Source organism: Megascapheus bottae, chromosome 2, assembly GCF_031878675.1.
Source record: "Megascapheus bottae isolate mThoBot1 chromosome 2, mThoBot2.hap1, whole genome shotgun sequence".
NCBI classification, from domain to species: Eukaryota; Metazoa; Chordata; class Mammalia; order Rodentia; family Geomyidae; genus Megascapheus; species Megascapheus bottae.
In genome coordinates this window covers 52,827,266-52,850,805 of record NC_143510.1, presented here as the reverse complement: position 1 = coordinate 52,850,805, position 23,540 = coordinate 52,827,266, and the positions used below count along the sequence as shown (strand labels likewise).

Sequence of the window (23,540 nt, the reverse complement as noted above, 5' to 3'; positions counted from 1 at the left end):
CGGGGGACCGGACGGCCCCGGGGTCTGGGTCGGGGCCTCCCGCAGCGCCAACCTACTTAGAGGCGGAGGCAAAGCCTGTTGGCGGAGGGGAGGGGACGAGGTTGATCTCCTGGAGGTGGAGAAGCGGAGAGGGGCGCTAGGGCGGGGGTGAGACGAGGGGCAGCTGGGGACGGACGGAAGGATCGGCCCGGGGCCGTGCAGGGACGTGGTCAAGGCGTGGATCGCACGGGGCTCTTCCGGCAGCCGAGTCCCCGCGCGATCGGCTAGCTGGGTCCCCCGCGTCTGGTTGGGGAAAGGGGAGAAAAAAAAGAAAGAAAGGCGCTGCTCCGCGGTCGGAGCGGCCAGGAGAATGGCGCCCCGCCTCCCCCTCCGCCCCCGGCACTCCGGGAAGCCGCCGGGAGGCCGCCGCCGCCGCCGCCGGGGAGGCGGCCGGGATCCCCGCCCCGAGCCCGGGCCTCCTCGGCCTCCGCCGCCGCGCCGGCCTCTGCCGGCAGGGGGCGCTGCGCGGAGCCGGGGCCGGCCGAGGCGGCGGGAGGCGGCAGCCGCGGCGGCGGCGGGAGGCGGCGGGAGGCGGGCGGAGGAGGAGGCGGCGAGGAGGCGGGAGCTGAGCTAAGCGGGGCGGGCGGCGGCGGCGGCGGCGGCGGCGGCGGCGGCGGCGGCGGCGGCGGGGCCCCGAGCCCGAGAAGATGGCGGTGCGGAAGAAGGACGGCGGCCCCAACGTGAAGTACTATGAGGCCGCGGACACCGTGACCCAGTTCGACAACGTGCGGCTCTGGCTGGGTAAAAACTACAAGAAGGTACGGCGGGGAGGGCCGCTGCCGCCGCCGCCGCCGCCGCCGCCCGCCGCGCGGGGCCCGGGGGCGGGACAAAGGGCCCGCGGCGGCCCGCGGCTCCCCGGGGCCCGGCCCTCCCGGCCGGCCGGCCCGGCCCCTCCCCGCCGGCCCGCAGGCCGGGGCGCCGCGCCCCTCCCCCGCCCGCCGCCCCCGCCCCCGCCGCGCCCCGCGCGCTCCACCGCCCGCCCGGTGCCTGCAGCCCACCCTCCCGCGCAGCCCCGCTTCCCCGGCGGAGGCGGGCGGCAGGCCCGGGCGGGCCCCGGGGGCGCCCTCCCCTTCCTCCCTGATCGCCCGCCACGGCGCCCGCCGGGCTCCCCCCACGGACCCAGGTACCAGCCGGGCGGAAGGCCTCCCCGGTGCTTTGTGTACGTTCACCGGGCCGATGGTGAAAGCAGGCGGGTAGACGGCCGTGGAAAAGGAACAGGCCGTTGGCCGCCCATCAGCCTGCCACGGGGCGCCCCGGACCGTGAGCTCGCCGTCTCGGGGTGGGCTGGGGGCTCGTTCCCCCACCTCCATCCGCAGGGCAGCCAGACCTCTCTGGGGAGCAGGGGATAGGAGTTCCCGGGCAACAGTCCTTTCCCCCAAACCATGCCTCAGCTTCACAATAAAGTCACCCTGCCACCTAGCCTTGCATCGCCTTGGAATTGGGGTGAGCTTCGGATTTCTGGTTCCTTCCCCCTGTAGTCCCTTCCCCCAAACTGGAACTAGTAACGCAATGAACAAAAGGGTTCAGGAAGCCTTACCTGTCTTTCCTACAAGACCTCCTCCTGGTGTCTTTCTTTGTCTCGAGGCCTGATATTTTTCTAGACCTGGCCTGCTCACTCTCTTTTCGCTAGCCCTCGTTCTGTGGGTTTCCTTTCCTAGCTTTCCATCTCTCCTCAATTTTTCTTGCCCAGCTTTGCAGGCTGTCAGAAGTGTGATGAGCGGTTTAGGAGAACTCTCCTCTGATTCTGGTAGGAAGCCTTGCCTTGCCAACTGCTCGGGGGCTCTCCGGTGTCAGAATTCTGACAAACAGCTGCTGGGTCTGTGACTCGTCTGTACCCCAGCATGAAGCTGTTTCCAGGCTTTTCTACCTTTGACCTTTTGTGGGGAGTTCAGTCTAAGGGCTTAGGCTGTGGCCCTGGAGGGATTGACAGCCTGTGGCCTGCTTCTGCTTTTATTCTCTGGCTCTCTTTTGTCATTCACCTTTCTCTTCACAGATCTTCTTACACTTCCCACTGAGAGGTGTTAGCTCTCTCCCCTCCCCCGTTAAGATAGTGGAAATAGGGGTCAAAAGGTAAAGAGAAAGTTAGCCTCCTGGCTCAGTTTTAAAAATTGGAACTGAAGGCTAAGACATTGGGTCATAATAAGGAAACATTTCAGAAGGTCTGGGACTGATTGTCTTAGATATAGTTTCCTCAGAAAGGCTAGATTGTTGTCTTGCTGTTTGTTCCTCATCAGGCTGCCTAACAGATGGTCCTTCTCATCTAGAAATGCTTTTGTAAAAGCATTTATTCCAAGTTCAAACAAGCAAAATGCACAAGCTTAGTCTCTGAGTATGCTTGCCCTATCTTACCTTAAGGAGGCACCATTATAGGGGTATCAAGGCCTTGCACAAAGTAACCCCAAGAAATAAACTTGCCTCAGAGTACTGAGGATGTGCTGCTTCCCTGGTCTGAGCTCCTTAAACCTTCAGAATTTTACAACTCTCTGTGCTTTTGGCTGGAGATCGGATACTAAGATAATAGGGTCCAGAAATTCCTATTTGAGGGTATAACTGGGGCAGAATAGGAAGCACCCAAAGCTGGCAACCTGGGCCGATGGCAGCAGAACCCAGCTTCCTAGTAGGGGATTTTCCAGGGCTTCTCTTTTGTCATCTTTATACTGTTTCTTCACCCAGGTGATTCTAAAGCCCCTGGGAAAGATACATGGGAGATGACAGAAAATTTACCTGGGGTCTGTGTTTTCTCTTTTCCCTCTTTTTCTCTAGTATATACAAGCTGAACCACCAACCAACAAGTCTCTGTCAAGCCTGGTTGTACAATTGCTACAATTTCAGGAAGAAGTTTTTGGCAAACATGTCAGCAATGCACCTCTCACTAAACTGCCTGTGAGTACAAAAACAAGAGGATGTCCTTCAAACTGGAAAGGGAGTTGCATTAAAAAAAAAAAGTATCTGTACACTCTGTAATTCTAGCACTTGAGGACTGAGAAAAAGGAACATGAGTTCAAGGTCAGCCTGGGCTCTGTGATAAGACCTTGTCTGTGTGTGTGTGTGTGTGTGTCTGTCTGTCTGTCTCTCTCTCTCTCTCCCTCTCCCTCTCTGGTTTCTTTTTTTGTCTAGCAAGTGTGAGGCCTTGACTTCAATCCCCAGGACTCAGGGGGGTGGGAAATCAAGTATAACTGGCTTGGCCAGGTCCCCAATTTGCCACATTTGGTTTGCCTTAGTGCCATTTACTGTATTATTTTGTGCAACAAGTTATTTAAAAGTGGCTGGGCACAGCCCTCCAGTCCCTCATTGTGTGGATAAGAAGACATGAAATTTGAGGCTGTGCATGGTGGCACATACCTGTAACCCTAGGTTTTTGTGGCACTCAGAAGGATTGTCAGGGGGAGTTAGAGTCCATTTGCAACTCAGCAAGACCCTGTGTCCAAAAAAAATGTTTTTTTAAAAAATTTTTTTAAAGGAGACTTTGGGTGTTGCTCTGATAGAGTGCTTGCTTAGCATGTGTAAGGGCTTAGATTTGATTCCCTGAACTGTGGTGAGAAAAACAGATGAGACAGAAAGAGAGGGGGAGAGAGATACACACATTGTATGAGATTTAAATGTGGGCAAGTTTGTATTCAGTTCTGACAGTGTCATTAGCTGAGTGATGCTGGGCAGTGCGTATGCATCTTGGTTCCTTTATCTCTAGATGAGATTTCTAGACTTACCTTGATTTCTGCAACAGTAAGCTAGCAAAGTACTTGGCAAAAAGAGATGCTTTATTAGTATTGCTTTCTTTTTTCTCCCTTCTTCCACATGATACAATATCTCAAGCGTTGGCAAAGTTTTTCAACCTCAGGGTTAGGGATATGGTTTAGTGATAGAATACTTGTCTATCGTGTTCAGGCACTAGGATTTATCCCCAGCACTGGAAAAAAGAAAAAGAAAAATGATTTCTGGGGCTGGGAGTTTGGCTTACTGGTAAAGTGCTTGCCTAGCATGTCCAAAGACCCGGGTTCAATTCCTCGGTACCACATACATAGAAAAAGCTGGAAGTGGTGCTGTGGCTCACAGGTAGAGCTCTAGCCTTGAGGAAAGCCCAAAGATAAGTGCTCAGACCCCAGGAGTGGCAAAAAAAAACAAAAAAAACATTTGTAACTTTGAGAGAGATTCAGCATGGAATTTCACGAAATTGTTTTTAAGAGGCAAGAGAATTCACAATGTAACTTTCACATATTTCTTCCACTTCCATTTTGTAGATCAAATGTTTCCTAGATTTCAAGGCAGGAGGCTCCCTGTGCCACATTCTTGCAGCTGCCTACAAATTCAAGAGTGACCAGGGATGGTGAGATGCCTTCTGTCTCTGCTTCTTACATTTAGTTTACAGAGATTTTCCCATTGTGATTCTCTAGGGTCTTTCATGGATGGGAGAGAATATATAGACATTCTAGATCTAGGGCCAGGAGCTTAGCCTAGAGTACTCACCTAGTATGCACGAAGCCCTGGGTTTGACTCTTCAGTACCACATACACAGAAAAAGCCAGAAATGACACTGTGGCTCAAGTGGCAGAACACTAGCCTTAGAAAAAAGTGTCCAAGGATAGTGCGCAGACCCTGAGTTCAACCACAGAAAAAAATCTAGACCAAGTGTTTGTGGCTCATATGTATAATCCTAGCTACTCAAGAGGCCGAGATCTGAGGATCATGGTTTAAAGCCAGCTGGGACACTAAAGACTGAGATTTTTTTTTTTTTTTTTAGGTGGGTCATGGGGCTTGAACTTTGGGCCGGGGCGTTGTCCCTGAGCTCTTCAGCTCAAGGCTACCACCCTACCCCTTGAGCCACAGCCCCACTTCCTTTTTTAAGAGATTAATTGAAGATAAGAGTCTCTGGGACTTTAGTACCCTAGCGGGCTTTGGAGCTGGCTTTGAACCTTGATCCTCAGATCTAAGCCTCCTGAGGAACTAGGATTACAGGTGTGAGCCACCCCACCTGGCTGACTGTGAAAATCTTACTTCCAATTAACCACCAGAAAACTGGGAGTGGCCAGTAATGCTGTGGCTCAAGGGGTAGAGTGGTCGGTCGCCTTAAGCTGAAGAACTCAGGGACAGTGCCCAGGCCCAGAGTTCAAGCCCCATGACCCCCCCCCCCCCCAAAAAAAAGGAATATCTTGGAACACTTAGTGATGAAACCCTATCCTAGGGACAAACAAACAATCACTTACCACTGCCTAATTATTAATTAGCTTCATTATTTCTTCACAAGGAGGCGTTATGATTTCCAAAACCCATCACGAATGGACCGCAATGTGGAGATGTTCATGACTATCGAGAAGTCTTTGGTTCAGGTAGTATTTACCCATCTTCCTTCCCTTGGTGAGAATCTAAAACACTTCCTCCACATGACCATATCTCATCTGTTTCTCCCCACAGAATAATTGCCTGTCGAGACCGAACATTTTTTTGTGCCCAGAAATTGAGCCCAAATTACTAGGGAAATTAAAGGATATTATCAAGAGACACCAGGTAAGTAGGTGGGTCAGAAGAGGTTTCCAAAACTCCATGTTTTTCAATACCAAGAAGCAATCCTGAAATAGGACATTTTTCTACTATACAAGTAGTTTAGTAAAGTGGAAACCTTCAGTCTTTCTTGTTTTGTTTGCTTCTCCTATTTCCCAGTCCTGGCAGGTTTGGATCACTGTTCCTAAAGGCTACTTCCGGTGGGGTTGGAGGTGTGACTCAGTTGGTAGAGTGCTAGCCAGTGATCGAAAGCAGCAGGTCCCCTCTGGGACCAAAAAGAAAAGACTATCAGTTTGTAGAAAGGGGATAATATCTACTTTATAATAACAAATAGATGTCATAGATATTTTCAGTTGGCTTTAAATTTGCCATATCCAGAGAATTATTTATAGGAATGTTTGGTTCTTTTTTTTTTTTTTGGTCTGAGACCCGAACTCCAGTGCCATACCTGATGCTTTGCCCAATGGCTGACATGCTACCAACTGAGCCATGTCTCCAAACACAGAATGTTTGATTCTTTGATTTTTTTTCCCCCAATTATTACCATAATCCCCAGCTGTGTGTGTGTGGAAAGAGAATGCAACTGACTTTAATCCACTGTAGGCAAGATATGGTTAGGAAGGTAGATCTGTGGTTATATTTCACTTTACCCAGGAATAATTCAAAGAGGGTTGTATTAACCTGATTCTCCTTGCACTATGCAGGGGACAGTCACTGAGGATAAGAATAATGCCTCCCACATTGTGCATCCTGTCCCAGGGAACCTAGAAGAAGGTGAGCACTGGATCTCCCTGCTACTGCAGTGAATGGCTTGGTCTAGGAGGCAGGAGTTTAATCTCCATGCAATGCCTGTACTTTCTCCTTTCAACTCTGAATCCTCTTTCCATCTTAGTTCCTATTCTCATTTCCTCTGCTGCAGTAGGAGAGTGCTTAGTTAAGATTTTTGTCAAATGATTTAATTTTATTTCCCTTTAGCTTATCCCTTCCTTCTCTGTCTCTATCCTCAGAGGAATGGGTCCGACCAGTCATGAAGAGGGATAAACAAGTTCTTCTGCACTGGGGCTACTATCCTGACAGGTGAGGCTGGGTTTCTGGGTTTGTGCTACAGCCAGAAGCCCTAGAACATCCAGCAGAGCAAGAAGACACTATTGGAGTTACTTTTAGGTCACTTAATTTGTTCTCATACATATTACCTTCATTCTCTATTCTGTTGGAGGTTAAGACTGTATTGAACACAGGTTCTGAGCAATGTCCTTGGGCCTTCTCAAGGTTAGAGCTCTACCGCTTGAACCACAGCACCACTTCTGGCTTTTTCTTTGTATGTGGTACTGGGGAATTGAACCCAGTCTTCAATGCTTGCTAGGCAAGCACCCTACCACTATGCCAAACTCCCAGCCCCCGCTTTCCTACTTCTTAAAAAAAAACCATTTCAAGCCCAGCACTAGTGGCTCACGCCTATAATCCTAGCTACTCAGGAGGCTGAGATCTGAGAATTGCTGTTCAAAGCCAGCCCAAGCACTAAAGTCTGTGAGACTCTTATCTCCAATTAACCACCAGAAAACAGGAAGTGGTGTTGTGCCTCATGTGGTAGAATTCTATCCTTGAGCTGAAGACCTCAGGGACATTGCCCACAACCAGAGTTCAAGCCCCATAACTGACAAAAACAAAAAAAATTTCAACAGGTTTCATACATGAATAAAGTACTTTGACTGTATTTCCTGTCATTTACCCTCCCTCTCCCACACATACCTGCCCCCAACAACATAGTATGTTTTATTCCCCTAGAATTCTTTTTTTTTTTTTTAACCAGTCCTGGGCTTGAGCTCAGGGCCTGAGCACTGTCCTTGGACTTTCTCAAGACTAGAGCTCTACCACTTGAGCCTCAGCACCACTTCTGGCTTTTTTCTATGTATGTGGTACCGAGGAATCAAACCGGGTCTTCATGCATGCTAGGCAAGCACTCTACCACTAGGCCAAACTCCCAGGCCATAGAATTTTTTTTTGTTGTTTTGTTTTTGTTTTTGTGCCAGTTACCGGGGCTTGAACTCAGCACCTGGTCACAGTCCCTGAACTTTTTTTTGCTCAAGGCAAGCACTCCATCACTTCAACTACAGTTTCACTGCCAGCCTTTTTGGTGGTTAATTGGAATTAAGAGTCTCAGGGACTTTTTGCTGAGCTGACTTTGAACTATGATCCTCAGATCTCAGCTTCCTGAGGAGCCAAACTCCCAGTCCCTCATTATGGTATTTTGTATGTATATATTAAAGTTTAATCAGAATAACTTCCTCTAGTCCTTTATCTTTCCTTGTCCTCCATCTTCCTAATTTATAAATGAATTTGAGATAAGAATGGTGGTAAGCATCTATAGTTCCAGCTACTAAGGAAATAGAGGGAGGGTGATCATTTGGGCCCAGAACTTCAAATCAAGGCCAGTCCGGGAAGAAGTAAAACTCTGTCTTGTGTGGGAGTGAGGGAAGTAGAACATATAAAATAACATGTAAGGGGGCTGGGAGTTTGACCTAGTGGTAGAATGCTTGCCTAGCATGCACGAAGACCTGGGTTCAATTCCTTGGTACCGCATACATAGAAAAAAGCCCAAGGTGGTACTGTGGCTCAAGTGGTAAAGCTCTAGCCTTGAGAAACTCTTAAGGACAGGGCTCAGGCCCTGAGTTCAAGCCCAGGACTGGCAAAAAGTAAATAAAATAACACGTAAGGGTTAAAGGTAAGGCTCAGGGAGGCCTTGGATTTGGTCTCCGGTACTATAGAACAACAAAATCTAGTATCATAACAATCATGTGAAACAAAACTTGTACAGAAAAAAAAGTTAGCAGGGGAAATTATGCAGATAAAGTTTTTTTTGGTGGGTCATGGGACTTGAATCTGGGCCTGGCCCCTGAGCTCTTCAGCTCAAGGCTACTTATTGCCCTACCCCTTGAGCCACAGCACCATTTCTGGTTTTCTAGTGGTTACTTGGAGATAAGCGTCTCATGTTCTTTAGTGCCCGGGCTGGTTTTGAGCTGGTTTTGAACCGTGATCCTCAGATCTCATCCTCCTGAGTAGCTAGGATTATAGGCGTTAGCCACCATGCCTGGCGCAGATAAAATTTTTATAGGAAAATACAAGAGAGGGATCCAAGGAGTGTAGTCTAATGGTCGAGTGCTTGCCTCACATGCATAAAGCCCTGGGTTCCATTCCTCAGTACCACATACACAGAGAAATTCAGAAGTGGCACTGTGGCTCAAGTGGCAGAGCATTAGCCTTGAGCAAAAACTGTCCAAGGACAGTGCTAAGGCCCTGAGTTCAAGCCCCAGGACTGGCAGTAAATAAAGAGAGCCAGATATCAGTGGCTCATGCCTGTAATCCTAGCTACACAGGTGGGTAAGATTTGAGGACATTGTTTGAGGCTAGGCAGGTCAATAAAGTCCATGAGACTCTTTATCTCCAATTAACTATCAAAAAGCCAGAAGCAGAGCTCTGGTTCAAGTGGTAGAGTACTAGCCTTGAGCAAAAAAGCTTAGAGACAATGCCTAGGCCCTGAGTTCAAGCCCCAGCATCAGCACCAAAACCCATAAGAAAGGTCTTCATTTTGTATTTCCCTAACTCCGTCTCATTGATTCTATTGTGTACCCATTTTCTTCTGACAGTTATGATACTTGGATCCCTGCCAGTGAAATTGAAGCCTCTGTAGAAGATGCTCCTACTCCTGAGAAGCCTAGAAAGGTGAGATTTTCTTATATCCCTCTCCCCAGGTAGATTGCCAAAACCAAAGTACTTTAGAGGTGATATAGAGTCTGTGCCTTATGCTTTCTCTGTTAAACAAAAAGACATATCTTTCAAAGTCTTTTCACCATGGTCTGCCTTTGTACTTTAGGTTCATGCCAAGTGGATTCTGGACACAGACACCTTCAACGAATGGATGAATGAGGAAGACTATGAAGTGAATGATGACAAAAACCCTGTCTCCCGCCGAAAGAAGATTTCAGCTAAGACATTGACAGATGAGGTGAAAATTCTGTTCTTTCTTCCTTCCTTCCTTCCCACCTTCCTCCATACACACTCTCCCTCCCTCCCTCCCTTCCTTCTTTCTTTCTTTCCCAGTCCTGGAGCTTGAACTCAGGGCCTTGTCACTGTCGCTGAGCTTCTTTTGCTCAAGGCTAGTACTCTACCACACTACCACTCCTAGCCCCTGTTCTTTCTTTCTAACATCCTTAGCATAAGTCTCAAGGCAAGTTTTCATTGGGGAGTATGGATAACATTTGTCTCAATCCCTCATCTTGCAGGTGAACAGCCCAGATTCTGATCGACGAGACAAAAAGGGAGGGAATTATAAGAAGAGGAAGCGCTCTCCTTCTCCCTCACCAACCCCAGAAGCTAAGAAGAAGAATGCTAAGAAAGGGTATGCCAACCCCTAACCTGCCCGCATATTTACTATTCTCCATATCAAAGAAAAGAAAGATAGTCCTTCCTTCCTTTCTTTTTTTTTGAATTTCTTTTTTTTTTTGGCCAGTCCTAGGCTTGAGCTCAGGGCCTGAGCACTGTCCTTGGACTTTCTCAAGGCTAGAGCTCTACCACTTGAGCCTCCGCACCACTTCCGGCTTTTTTCTATGTATGTGGTACTGAGGAATCGAACCTGTGCTTGCTAGGCAAGCACTTTAACCACTAGGCCAAACTCCCGGCCCCCCTTCCTTTCTTTTTTTTTCAGTCCTGGGTTCGGGCTCAGGGCCTGAGCTCTGACTTTCCTCGGGTTTTTCTCAAGGCTAGAGCTTTACCACTGGAGCCTCAGCACCACTTCTGGCTTTTTTTCTATGTATGTGGTATCAAGGAATTGAGTCCGGGTCTTTGTGCATGCTAGGCAAGCATTCTACAACTAGGCCAAACTCCCAGCCCCATGAGACTCTTATCTTCAATTAACCACCAGAAAACCAAAGTGGCACTGTGTTTCAAGTGGTAGAGCCCTAGCCTTGAGCTGAAGAGCTCAGGGACAGCACCCAGGCCCAAAGTTCAAGTCCCATGACTGAAAATAAAAAGAATGCCTTCTCACTAAAAGCCTCTGCTCCCTCCCCTTACTGTGTAGTTTCCAGGGTTTGTTTGGTCACTTGTGGGACTTGAACTCTGGCCTGGCTGCTGTCCCTGAGCTCTTCAGCTCAAGGTTACAGCCCTACTCCTTGAGCCACAGTGCTCCACTTCTGGTCAGACTTCCTGCCTGGGCTGACTTTGAACTGTGATCCTCAGATCTCCGCCTCCTGAGTAGGATTTATAGGTGTGAGCCAATGGTGCCTGGCACTAGTTTCTTTTTATGTTTTGTTCTGACTTCCCTTTCCTTGAACCCCATCTTTCACAGCTCAAGGCTAACTGTACAGGATGACAGGATATTTATTTTGGGAGTGGGAGGTGGGCAGTCCTGGAGTTTGAATTGAGGGCCTGGGTGCGGTCCCTGAGCTTCTTTTGCTCAAGGCTAGCACTCTAGCACTTGAGCCACAGCACTACTTCTGGCTTTTTCTATTTATGTGGTACTGAGGAAGTGAACCCAGGGCTTCATGCATGCTAGGCAAGTACTCTCCTACCACTAAGTCACATTCCAAGCCAGGGTTATCTTTTCTTTTCTTTTCTTTTCTTTCTTTCTTTTTTTTTCTTTGCCAGTCCTAGGGACTGAATTCAGGGCCTGAGCACTGTCCTTGGGTTTTCTCAAGGGTAGAGCTCTACCACTTAAACCACAGCACCATTTTCAGCTTTTTTTTTTTTTTTTTTTTTGCCAGTCCTGGCTTGAGCTCAGCGCCTGAGCACTGTCCACTGTCCTTGGGCTTTCTCAAGGCTAGAGCCTACCACTTGAGCTACAGAACCACTTCTGGCTTTTTTCTACATATATGGTACTAAGGAATCAAACCCGGGTCTTCGTGCATGCTAGGCCAAACTTCCAGTCCTATTTCCAGCTTTTTTCTATGTATGTGGTAACAAGGAATCAAGCCTGGGTCTTCGTGCATGCTAGGCAAGCACTCTACTACTAGGCCAAACTCCCGTCCCATCTTTTACTTTCTTTTCTTCCCAGTCCTTCAACACCTTATACCAAGTCAAAACGTGGCCACAGAGAAGAGGAACAAGAAGATCTGACAAAAGACATGGATGAGCCCTCTCCAGTTCCCAATGTAGAAGAGGTGACACTGCCTAAGACAGGTATGGGACAGGGTGAGCCCCTGGGATCTACATCCATTCCTTTTCCTACTTCTATTATGCTAGACTCCTGAGTGGGCTTATTTCTCAGGTCTAGAGTAGCTTTCCTTTTAATGTAGATGGTTAGTGAAGTTATTATCATTACCATGGAAAATCCTATCTACATGTATATCTGTTTATAGACCATGTTTTGCACCTTATAGTATCGTGTGTGTGTGTGTGTGTGTGTGTGTGCGTGTGCGTGTGCGTGTGCGCACGCGCACGTGCATGCTCATGGATCAGACAGTCTTAGGGCTTGAGCTCAGGAATTCGGGTTCTGGGCACTGTCCCTGTCGCTGTCCCTGAGCCGCTTTTTTTTTTTCTCCAGTCATGGAGTCTCTGAGCTCTTCAGCTCTACCTTTCTACCATGCTGAGCCACAGCATTACTTCCAGTTTTCTGCTGTTAATTGGAGTTAAGAGCCTCATGGACTTTTCATGCTAGGCTAGCTTTGAACTTAGATCCTTAGAACTTGGCCTCCTGAGTAGCTAGGATTATAGGTGTGAGCCACCAGTGCTTGGCTTTTTTTTTTTTCTTCTCAAAGCAGCTATTCTACCACTTGAGCTATAGCTCCATTTCTTGCTTTTTTTGGTAATTAATTGTAGATCCGAGTCTCACAGACTTTCTTGCCTGAGCTAACTTCAAACCATTATCCTCAGATCTCAGCTTTCTGAGTAACTAGGATTACAGGCATTAGCCACCAGTGCCCAGCTCTAAAACATTTTTTTGGAGGGGAGTGGCGGGGTTAGTCGAGGGACCTGAACTCTGGGCCTGAGTGCTGTCCCTGAGCTCTTCAGCTCCAGTCTAGTACTCAACTACTTGAGCCCACAGCACCACTGGAGATAACTGGACATAAGAGTCTCACGGAGGACTTTCCTTCCAGGTTGGCTTTTAACTGTGATCCTCAGATCTCAGCCTCCTGAGTAACTAGGATTACAGGCGTGAGCCACCACACCTAGCAAAAACACTTTTTGATTATGTATTCCTGACTATAAAATATATTTGAGCCCAAATTGTATACATATAATATACTACTAAATTACTAATTTAGGATGATTATAAAGCACATGAAAACTGTCTAAAAAGTGGATGTGGTGGCTCACGCCTGTAATTATAGCTACTCAGGAGGCTGAGATCTGAGGACTGTGGTTCAAAGCCAGCACGGGCACTAAAGACTGTGAGACTCTTATCTCCAATTAACCACTAGAAAACCAGAAATGGCATTGTTGCTCAAGAGGTAGGGCAGTAGCCTTGAGCTGAAGAGCTCAGGGACAATGCCCAGGCCCAGGGATAGGGTGGTAGCCTTTAGCCGAAGAGCTCAGGAACAGCACCCTTTCCCACAGTTCAAGCCCCTCGGCCTACCCACTCCCCCAAAAAAGTGGTAAATATAAAGGATAATATAAAGAGATGTTCTTATAGTTTCATCCTATATTCCAAGAGTTTATCTTTTATATCTTCTATTAAAGCTCTCCTTTGGCCTGGCACTCAAAACCAGAAACAGCCCAGGAGCACGGCCTAGTGGTATCATGCTCCCCTAACATGCACAAAACCCTGAGTTTGATTCCCTGGAACCACATACTTAAAAAGGCCAGAAGTGGTGCTGTGGCTGAAGTGGCAGAGTGCTAGCCTTTAGCAAAAAGTGTCCAAGGACAGTGCCTAGGCCCTGAGTTTAAGCCCCAGGACTGGCAAAAGACAAAAAAAAAAAAGCAGAAGCAGAGTTGTGGCTCAAAGTGTTAGAGCACTAACTTTGAGTAAAATTGCTCAGGGATGGCACCCAGGCCCTAAGTTCAAGCCCTGCAACTGACTAAAGAAACAGAACACCCATTTGAAGGCTGTTGCTGTGCAATACTGGTTTACAATCTGTATTCCATAAATTAGTGCCAGATACTGCAAGAATGTTAAAGGGTTGAGGGTTAAGGTACTGTCCCTGAATTTTGTGTATGAATGCAGTGAGGAAAGTATATTCTGATTTCAAAAATACTTAATATCTGGTTTGTGATGTAGCTTAGTGGTACAGCCTTGCATTGCATATTTAAGGTCCTACATTCAGTCCTTAGCATTGAAGAAAAAAAAAAGTAAAATAAATTTTTTTGGTTGTTGTGCATCCAGAGTGTGACCTAGTGGTAGAGTGTTTGCCTAGCATGGACAAAGTTCTGGATTCAGTTCCTCAGTACTACATATACAAAAAGCTGGAAGTGGACTGTGGCTCAAGTGGTGGAGTGTTAGCCTTGAGAAAGCTCAAGGACAGTACCCAGGACTGGCAAAAAAACAAAACAAAACCATTTCTTATAGAATGAATTGTTTAAGACTCATACTCCATCCATTAAGATTTTTTTTTTTTACCAGTCCTGGGCTTGAGCTCAGGACCTGAGCACTGTCCTTGGACTTTCTCAAGGCTAGAACTCTACCACTTGAGCCTCAGCACCACTTCTGGCTTTTTCTATATACGTGGTACCAAGGAATCGAACCAAGGTCTTTGTGCATGCTAGGCAAGCACTTTAACCACTAGGCCAAACTCCCGGCCCCATCCATTAAGATTTTATAGACACATGGATAAAGACCTATGAAAGACAATGACTTAAGAGTATACATAAACAAAGAAGTTAAATGAACTTTTGTTGGGAAGTAAATAAGTTTCAAGTCCTAAAATGATTGTGACTGGTGGGATTTAAATATATTTTGTGATCAGATAGCGAAAAGTATTTAGAGAAAGAAGAGCTAACAGCTAACAGCAGAAAGGTGAGTGCTATTGGCAGGATATGTCTGATAAAATGGCTTTTTATTCTGGCAGTCAACACTAAGAAGGATTCAGAGTCAGCTCCAGTCAAAGGAGGCACCATGACTGACCTGGGTAAGTGAGGGAGCCGCCAGCAAGGCAGGCAGTCCCGGAGGCTTGGGGAGGTACTTTCCCCTCGCCTGACAGCTTTCAGTAGGACTCTTGTGTCTCCTAGGAGGCTCCATCATCATGTCTTGTCTTTGCTTTTCAGATGAACAGGAGGATGAGAGCATGGAGACCACGGGCAAGGTGGAGCCAGTTTAGAGAGTCCCCATCTCTCTCTGTGATTTTCATTTATGTTTGTCAGGTTCCTTCTGCCCAGACTTTCCCACCATAGACTAATTCTAGCTGTTGCTCCAAGCTCTGATCCTTTCAGAATCCTAGGCCCACAGTGTTCCTCCCTATCACCTCCCATTACTGTTCACATTCCTGGGGTATAGGAAAAGCAAGGGGTTGCTAGAGGGGAAATGAGAATGCTGAGTGTCCAGCAGCCTCCATGCTCATAGGATGAGGATGAAAGCAGTACGGGGAACAAGGGGGAACAGACCAAGAATCCTGACTTGCATGAGGACAATGTGACTGAACAGACCCACCACATCATCATTCCCAGCTACGCTGCCTGGTTTGACTACAACAGGTATTACTCCAACTTTTCATTCAGTCCCTTACTTCACCATTGACAGGGTCAGCGAGTTGTTTCTCCTGCTGCCTCCAAATAAGCTATTTCTTCTTTCACAAGATAGACCAAAGCGCATTTCCTTTTAGAAAAAGTCCTGGTCTCTGAGTCCTGCATCCTTAATGGAAAGTTTCCCACAAGTTTCCAATTCCTTCCTACAGTTTGAGCTGTTTGTCCTCCCCATCTTCTAAGCTTTTCTCCCAACACCTTCTCCTAAACCCATTTTGGTTTCTCTTACAGCGTTCATGCCATTGAACGGAGGGCTCTCCCTGAATTCTTTAATGGCAAGAACAAGTCCAAGACTCCAGAGATGTAAGAAGATTTTTGCTCCTGATTTTCTCCCTCCTTCCTGTTCCTATTTTCCTTTGTTAATCCAGCCATGTTCAGTTTAGCAAACGTATCTTTGGCTTCATTAACCCAGTTACTATACTTGGCCGACAATCCACCATGGCCACCACTAGTCAGCTTCAGCCCAGAATTTACATGCTTGTTTATCCAAGAATTTGCCCTAAGGCAAATTTTAAGATTTTAAGAGTACAGCTTTAGGGGCTGGGAGTTTGGCCTAGTGGTAGAGTGCTTGTATACAGCCTTAATTATTTTAAGAGTAAAGCCTAAGCTAGCACTCATGGCTCATACCCATAATCCTAGCTACTCAGGAGGCAGAGATCTGAGGATCAGGGTTCAAAGCCAGTCCTCCATCATGAAACTTCAAGCCCCATGACTGAAAAAAAAAAAGAGTAACACCTTTTGATTCTTGACTGATATCTAAAGTGTACCTAGCCATAGAACCGACAGTGGCTTTGATAAAATGTAAATGACACCAGGTGCCCATGGTTCATGCCTATAATCTTAGCTACTTAGGAGGCTGAGATCTGAGATGCGGTTCCAAACCAGCCATGGCAGAAAAGTCCATGAGACCCTTATCTCTAAAAAATCACCAAAAAGCAGGAAGTGGAGCTATAACTCAGGGAGAGTGCTAGCCTTGAGCAAAAGAAGTTCAGGGATAGCAGCCACTGGTGTAATTCTTGCTACTCACAGAAGCCAACCCAGGCAGAAAAATCCCCAATAAACTACTCAAAAACGAGAAGTGAGCCAAGTGCAGTGGCTCACACCTGTAATCCTAGCTACTCAGAGGCTGAGATCTGGGAATCAAGGTTCACAGCCACCCCGGGCACAAAAGAACCTGAGACTCTTATCTCCAGTTAACCTCTAGAAAATAGGAAGTGGGCCTTGGCTCAAGGGTAGGGTAGTAGCCTTGAGCTGAAGAGCTCAGGGACAGTGCCCAGGCCAAGTTCAAGCCCCATGACCCACCAAAAACACGGTGACTCAAGTGGTAGAGCACTAGCGGTGAGCACAAAGGCTCAGAAACAGTGCCCAGGTCCTGAGTTCAAACCCTACAACTGGGAAAAGAAAACTTCAGGGGTAGTTTCCAAATCCTAAATTCAAGCCCTACTCATAATAAAGTAAGTAATTATTCTTAGTCTGGCCCTGAGAGAAGGCTTTCATAGAGAAATAAAAAAACTGAAAGAATACCTAAATCTGTGAATTAAGGGATGAAGACTGCATTCTGGGAGAAAAATAATACATAAAGTGTAGGCTTAAGGCTCAGAAGTCTTAATTTGTCAAGTATAATCCTCTACATCTGTAATCCTAGCATTTGAGAGTCGGTAAGATTATAAATTTGGGACCAGCCTGGGCTATGTAACGAAAGTCTGAGGCTGTAAGATGGTGAATTTGAGGCCAGCCTGGCCTGTATAACAACACTGAAGCAAGCTACAGAGTTTCTGTTCAGAAAACAAATCTCCTTTAAGAGTGGCTTTTGTTGTTTTGTTTTTGGTGGGTCATAGGGCTTGAACTCTGCCTGGCCTGGGCACTGTCCCTGAGCTCTTAGCTCATGGCTACTGCCCTAACCTTGAGCCAAGTCCCATTTCCCATTTTCTAGAGTTTAATTGAAGATAAAAGTCTCAGGTCTTTTTTGCTGGGGCTGGCTTTGAACCTTGATCCTCAGATCTCAGCCTCCAGAGTACTGGGACTTAAACTCAGGGTCTTGTGCTGTCATTGGCTTTTTTACTCAAACTCTATTGATTTGAGACATACTTCCACACTTATAGTTTTTTGTTGTTGTTGTTGGTTAAGTGGATATAAGAGTTTCGTTTTGTGGTAGCGTGCTTGTCTACCATCCACAAAGCCCTGGGTTTAATTCCTTAGTACCACATACATAGAAAAAGGCAGAAGTGGTGCTGTGGCTCAAGTGGTAGACCAGTAACCTTGAGAAAGCCCAAGGATAATGCCCACGCCCTGAGTTCAAGCCCCAGGACTGCCCTCACCACCTCAAAAAAGAAAAAAAAAAAAAGTTTCCTTTTGGACTGGCTTTAAGCAGTGATTCTCAGAACTCAGGCTCCTACGTGCCAGAAGTACGGGCATGAGCCTCTAGCATCTTCCTTCCTTTAAACTTTTTCCTGAAGTCAATCTCCGTGGTTGTGGTCAAGCCTTGGCAATGTTCTGTGTATAGGAATACTTCAGGAAAAATACACGGTGAAATGGATGAAACTGAGAAGTAAACCAAACAACTTTTCTATAGTGTTCCCCAGCGTTCCCTCTTGGAGGGTCATTTTTCTTACCTTCTTACTGGGTTTCTTTGTCAATATTTTTTGGTGGTGCTATGCGTTAAACTCAGGGCCTTACACTGCTAGGCAGCATTCTACCATGGGAGCCACACCTCTAGACCTTTTTTGCATTCGTTATTTTTTTGAATAAGGTCCCATATTTTTGCTTGGTGTAGCTTGGACCATGATCCTCTTGTTTACATTTCCTATTTATTTGAGATGACAGATAAGTGCCACCATACCCAGCTATCTGGTGAGATGAACCTTGACAACGTTTTGTCTAGATTAGCCTTGACTAAGATCCTTCCAACCCCTGTTCCTTCCTAGTAACTAAGATTACAAGCATGAACCATACCATGCTCAGCTAACCATGTTTCTTCCTGATAAAAACAGTGAGGGCTGTGAGTGTGGCCTAGTGGTAGAGTGCTTGCCTAGCATGCATGAAGCCCAGAATTTGATTCCTCAGTACCACATATACCGAAAAAGTTGGAAATGGTGCTGTAGCTCAAGTGGTAGAGTGCTAGCCTTGAAAATGCTCAAGGGTAGTTGCTCAGGCCCTGAGTTCAAGTCCTAAGGCTGGCAAAAAAAAAAATAAAAAATAAATTGGCCAGCACAGTGGCTCATACCAGTAATCCTAGCAACTCAGGAGGGTGAGATCTGAGGATCATGGTTTAAAGCCAGCCCAGGCACTAAAGAACCTGAGACTCTTACTTCCAGTTAACTACTAGAAAACAGGAAGTGAGCTCAAGGACAGCCCCAGGCCCAGAGTTGAAGCCCCATGACCCACCAAAATAATAATAATAATAAATTATTATTCTGCTGGCACCAGTGGCTCATGCCTGTAATCCTAGCTACTCAGGAGGTTGAGATCTGAGTATCAGGGTTCAAAGTGGAACTATGGCTGAAGTGGTAGAATTCTATCCTTAAGTACAAAAGAGCAGGACAGAATCTAGACCCTGAGTTTAATCCCTAGGATCAGCACACACACAAATGTAAGCGATGACAATTGCCTACATGTGTTGAAGGTTTACTGTCTCCCAGACGCTATCATGCTTATTCATCTCTGTTTACAGATTAGTAAAATGTAACGTAGGTGTGTGTGTGTGTGTAAGGTGGTGTTGGGCTTGAACTTAGAGCCTCATGCTTCTTAGGCAGTCTCTACCACAGGTCCATGCTCTCGCTCAAGGGTTTAGTTGTCCTAAGTCACCTGGATAAGGTCATATAGCTAGTAAATAGTAAAACCATGAGCTGCATCCTTTCGTCTAGCTTATATTGTCCATACTGTATAACTTTATACTGTATAAAATCTACTATTTGTAGCTTCTACAGTGTGCCAAATGCCGCGTTAGTACTTTACAAACTTCTTTAATCAGCAATGAATATTCTATTTTGCACATGAGGGGTCTAAACAATAGAAACAACTTTCCATTGTAGTAGAATTGGAATTTAAATTTAAATTTTTTTTCAACTTCAAAAAAATTGGATGAAGGGGCCAGGAGTTGGCCTAGTGGTAGAGTGCTTGCCTAGCACTCACAAAGATCCAGGTTCTATTCTTCGGTACCACATACATACAAAAAGCTGGAAGTGGTGGGTCAAGTGCTATAGCTCTAGCCTTGAGAAAACCCAAGGACAGGGGCTGGGAGTTTGACCTAGTGTAGAGTGCTTGCCTAGCACGCATGAAGACCCGAGTTCGATTCCTCGGCACCACATACTAGAAAAAAGAGCCGGAAGTGGTGCTGAAGCTCAAGTGGTAGAGCTCTAGCCTTGAGAAAGTCCAAGGACAGTGCTCAGGCCCTGAGCTCAAGCCCAGGATTGGCAAAAACAAACAAACAACAACAACAAAACCCCCCAAGGACAGTGCTCAAGCCCAGGACTCGCAAAAAATAAAAAATAAATAAATGAAAAAAATTGGATGAAACAATCCCCCAATTATAAATGAGGAGGAAAAAGAAGATAATTCATTCAGTTTGTTTTTTTTTTTTAAAATGGTGCTATCCAGGCGCCAGTGGCTCATGCCTGTAATCTTAGCTACTTAGGAAGCTGAGATCTGAGGATCGAGGTTCAAACCCAGCCCAGACATGAAAGTGCATGAGACTTTTATCTCCAGTGAACCACCAGAAAACCAGAAATGGATCTCTGGCCCAAGAGGTAGAGTGCTAGCCTTGAGCTGAAGAGCTCAGGGATAACTCCCAGGCCCAGAATTCAAGTCCCACAACCTACCAAAAAAACAATGGGGCTCGGGAATTTAGCTTAGTAGAAGAGCACTTGCCAGCCAAGTACAGGGCATTATGCATGGTAGTCAAGCACTCTGTCACTAAGGCACATTTCCGGCTTATATCCCTGAGCGCTTTTCACTGAAGGCTTGTGCTCTATCACTTTGAGCCCCAAGACCACTTTTGGTTTTCTGGTGGTTATTTGGAGATAAACATCTCACAGACTTCCTTGCTCAGGCTAGCTTTGAACCGTGATCCTCAAATTTCAGGCTCCCGAGTTGCTAGGATTATAGGCATGAGCCACCAGTGCCTAGCCTCTTCTTTTTTTCTTTGGTGCCAGACCTAGTTCTTGAATTCAGAGCCTGGGCGCTATCTCTGAGCTTTTTTGCTCCAGGTTAGCACTCTACCACTTGAGTCACAGCTCTACTTCTGGCTTTATAGTGGTTAATTGTAGATAAGAGTCATGGGCCTTCCTGCCCAGGCTGCTTTGAATCACTATCCTCCAATCACAGCCTGCTGAGTAGCTAAGATTACAGATGTAGCTTACCAGTGCCTGGCTTCTTTTTCATCTGTGTCACACAAAAGTATCATTAGATTTTTTAAAATCATTTTTCTATTGTTTTACTCGCAGGAAATGTTTATTTTTCTCCTCTTGTTTACCTCTCTCTTCTAAGCTACCTGGCCTATCGGAACTTTATGATCGACACTTACCGACTGAACCCGCAGGAATATCTCACCTCTACTGCCTGCCGCCGAAACCTAGCCGGTGATGTGTGTGCCATAATGAGGTGAGCCATGTGAAGATACCTGCCTGTTTGACAGAACTAGAAGTACCTATGGGGAAATAGGGAAAAGACCACAAAACAAAAAGGTTTGGGGAATAAGCTGACTTGAGGGATTGAAAATATAGAATAAGGGGCCGGGAGTTTGACCTAGCATGCATGAAGACCTGGGTTTGATTCCTCGGTGCCACATACATAGAAAAAAGCCAGAGTGGTGCTGAGGCTCAAGTGGTAGAGCTCTAGCCTTGAGAAAGTCCAAGGACAGTGCTCAGGCCCTGAGCTCAAGCCCAGGACTGGCAAAAAAAAAAAAATTATATATAATAAAAGAATAGGCGCCAGGCGTGGTAACTCATGCCTGTCACCCTAGCTACTCAGGAGGCTGAGATCTGAAGATCACAGTTCAAAGCCAGCCAGGGCACTAAAATCTGTGAGACTCTTATCTCCAGTTAACCATCAGGAAACTGGAAGTGGCACTATGGTTCAAGGAGTAGGGTGGTATCCTTGAAGCTGAAGAGCTCAGGGACAATGCCTAGGCCCAGAGTTCAAGTCCTATGACCAAAATAAAAAAAGAAAAGAATAGACACATCGATAGCTAAAGATCAGCTTTACTAGCCATCCAGTAAGAGATGTTTAGTAAATGAGTGGCCATACAGAGAGGTCTATCCAGGTGTGGTGGCTCACACCTGTGATCCTAGCTACTAGAAGGCTGAAATCTAAGGATCATGGTTCAAAGCCAACCCAAGCAGGAAAGTTTGTGAGACTTTTTTTTTTTGGTGTGGGGGGAGGTGGGTCATGGGCTTGTACTCAGCCTGGGTGTTGTCCTTGAGCTCTTCAGCTCAAGGCTATTGCCCTACCCTTAAGCCAAGCCTCACTTCCCATTTTCTAGTAGTTAATTAGAGATAAGAGTCTCAGGTCCTTTTGTGTCTGGGCTGGCTTTGAACCTTGATCCTCAGATCTCAGTGTCCTGAGTGGCTAGGACTACAAGCATGAGCCACTGCACCAGCTCTTTTTTTTTTTCTTCTTCTTCTTTTTGCCATTCCTGGGGCTTGAACTCAAGGCCTGGGCACTGTCCTTGGACTTTATTTTGCTCAAAGGTAGCACTCTGCCACTTGAGCCACCGCACCACTTCTGACTTTCTTCTATGTATATGGTATCAGGAATCGAACCTCATGCATGCTAGGCGAGCACTCTACCACTAGGCCAAACTCCCAGCCTTTCTTTTCTTTCTTTCTTTCTTTCTTTTTTTTTAAATCAAGGTGATATATGGAAGGGTTACACTTACATTTGTAAGGTAGTGAGTACATGACTTCCCCTCTGTAAGGCTATCTCCAGTTAACCACCAGAAAACTAGAAGTGGAGCTTTGGCTCAAAGTGGTAGAGAGCTAGCCTTGAGCAAAAAATGAGCTGAGGGACAGTGCCCAGGCCTGAGTTCAGGCCCTATGTTTGACAAGAGGAGAGTCAGGGTCTAGACTGGAGATGGGTACTTTAGGGGTCACTGATATTTAGGGAGTGAGTGAATGATGGGAGGGCAGAATGGTGAGGGAGAAAGGCAGCTTTATGTCCCTGGCCCCTGGCCCTCTCTCCTCCTTTATGGCTGTCCTGATTGACCTGATTCTGCCTTTCTCTTTCCAGGGTCCATGCCTTCCTGGAGCAGTGGGGTCTTATTAACTACCAAGTGGATGCTGAGAGTCGACCAACCCCAATGGGGCCTCCTCCCACCTCTCACTTCCATGTCTTGGCAGATACACCATCAGGGCTGGTGCCTCTGCAGCCCAAGACCCCACAGGTAGGGCAAGGGGCTGTGGGGCAGGGTGGGCATGGTTAAGGCTGGGCTTCTTTGGACTTTTCTTTTCCTGAGTTTTTTGAATGGTTCAGGTGTTATGAGGGTAAAGGTGTTGTGGGGTTTCTTCCTTTTCCATGGGATACAAAAGGCCACAGGAGTCAGTACCATGTGTTGTTTAGTCCTCTCTCTCCCTCAACCTAAACATTTTAAGGCTGTGAAAAATTACTGAGGGAGAAAAATTGTCCTCAGGGAAAAGACAGGCTAAGGGAGCAATTAGTGAAAGATAGCTTAAAATGAACTTGGATGAAATTTTTTGAATTCTGTTCTGTTTCCCACATATTTTTCATTTTTGCCTCATAATTATTATCACCTCCATTTTTTCCATTTCCATTTCATACATTATAAAGAATAAAAGGAAAAAGGTTATGTGGCTTGCCCAAGGTTATAGAGTACCAAATCTAGGATTAGAATCTAATTGTCCAGCTCCTAAGAAAATCTCTAAAGATATATATGAATACAGATGGGTATCATGCCAAGTACATGTCGAATTAATCATGGAGGGCGCATGGAACAGTGGCATGAGTGCCCCCCCCCCTCAGAGCTTGTGGGCTGCCTAGCATTTGGTCTTAAGGCCTCCAGGGCCTTGGCCTGGCCATTTCCTGCCCAGCCTCCATGACGCCAAGCTCTGTCCCCTAGGGCCGCCAGGTTGATGCTGATACCAAGGCTGGGCGGAAGGGCAAAGAGCTGGATGACCTGGTGCCAGAGACGGCTAAGGGCAAGCCAGAGCTGGTAGGTGGGGTCCAGACCCCGCTGGGCTTCTTATTTGCCCCTTTATTGGGGGGCCCCTGCCCGGGAAGAAGAGCCGTGAGAGCAGAGGAACTGCAGCAGTAAGGGAGGAAGTCGCACCCAGGAGCATCCTGGCTTTGGGAAGAAAGCTCCTTCTGTCTGTTTTCTCTCTCTGTCT

At 46.7% G+C, this 23,540-nt stretch overlaps 1 protein-coding gene across 9 annotated transcripts in view; it reads left to right on the top strand.

The window, feature by feature from the left end:
- The first annotated feature begins 653 nt into the window (after positions 1–653).
- Smarcc2 (SWI/SNF related BAF chromatin remodeling complex subunit C2) overlaps positions 654–23,540 on the top strand; it is a 31,422-nt gene continuing 8,535 nt past the window's right edge. For 2 of the 9 annotated variants that reach the window (XM_090327223.1, XM_090327215.1), the window contains exons 1-18: positions 654–797; positions 2,803–2,922; positions 4,278–4,363; positions 5,282–5,363; positions 5,449–5,541; positions 6,240–6,309; positions 6,543–6,612; positions 9,180–9,255; positions 9,407–9,538; positions 9,816–9,931; positions 11,582–11,706; positions 14,532–14,591; positions 14,728–14,765; positions 15,023–15,153; positions 15,433–15,504; positions 20,686–20,799; positions 22,426–22,579; positions 23,273–23,365. In XM_090327223.1, the coding sequence (XP_090183349.1) occupies positions 687–797; positions 2,803–2,922; positions 4,278–4,363; positions 5,282–5,363; positions 5,449–5,541; positions 6,240–6,309; positions 6,543–6,612; positions 9,180–9,255; positions 9,407–9,538; positions 9,816–9,931; positions 11,582–11,706; positions 14,532–14,591; positions 14,728–14,765; positions 15,023–15,153; positions 15,433–15,504; positions 20,686–20,799; positions 22,426–22,579; positions 23,273–23,365 (1,743 nt within the window). In that variant the 5' untranslated portion in view covers positions 654–686. Of the gene's footprint in view, positions 798–1,215; positions 1,483–2,802; positions 2,923–4,277; positions 4,364–5,281; positions 5,364–5,448; positions 5,542–6,239; positions 6,310–6,542; positions 6,613–9,179; positions 9,256–9,406; positions 9,539–9,815; positions 9,932–11,581; positions 11,707–14,531; positions 14,592–14,727; positions 14,766–15,022; positions 15,154–15,432; positions 15,505–20,685; positions 20,800–22,425; positions 22,580–23,272; positions 23,366–23,540 lie in introns of those variants that run through there. The other 7 variants (XM_090327235.1, XM_090327228.1, XM_090327272.1 and 4 more) reach the window with 5 other exon arrangements.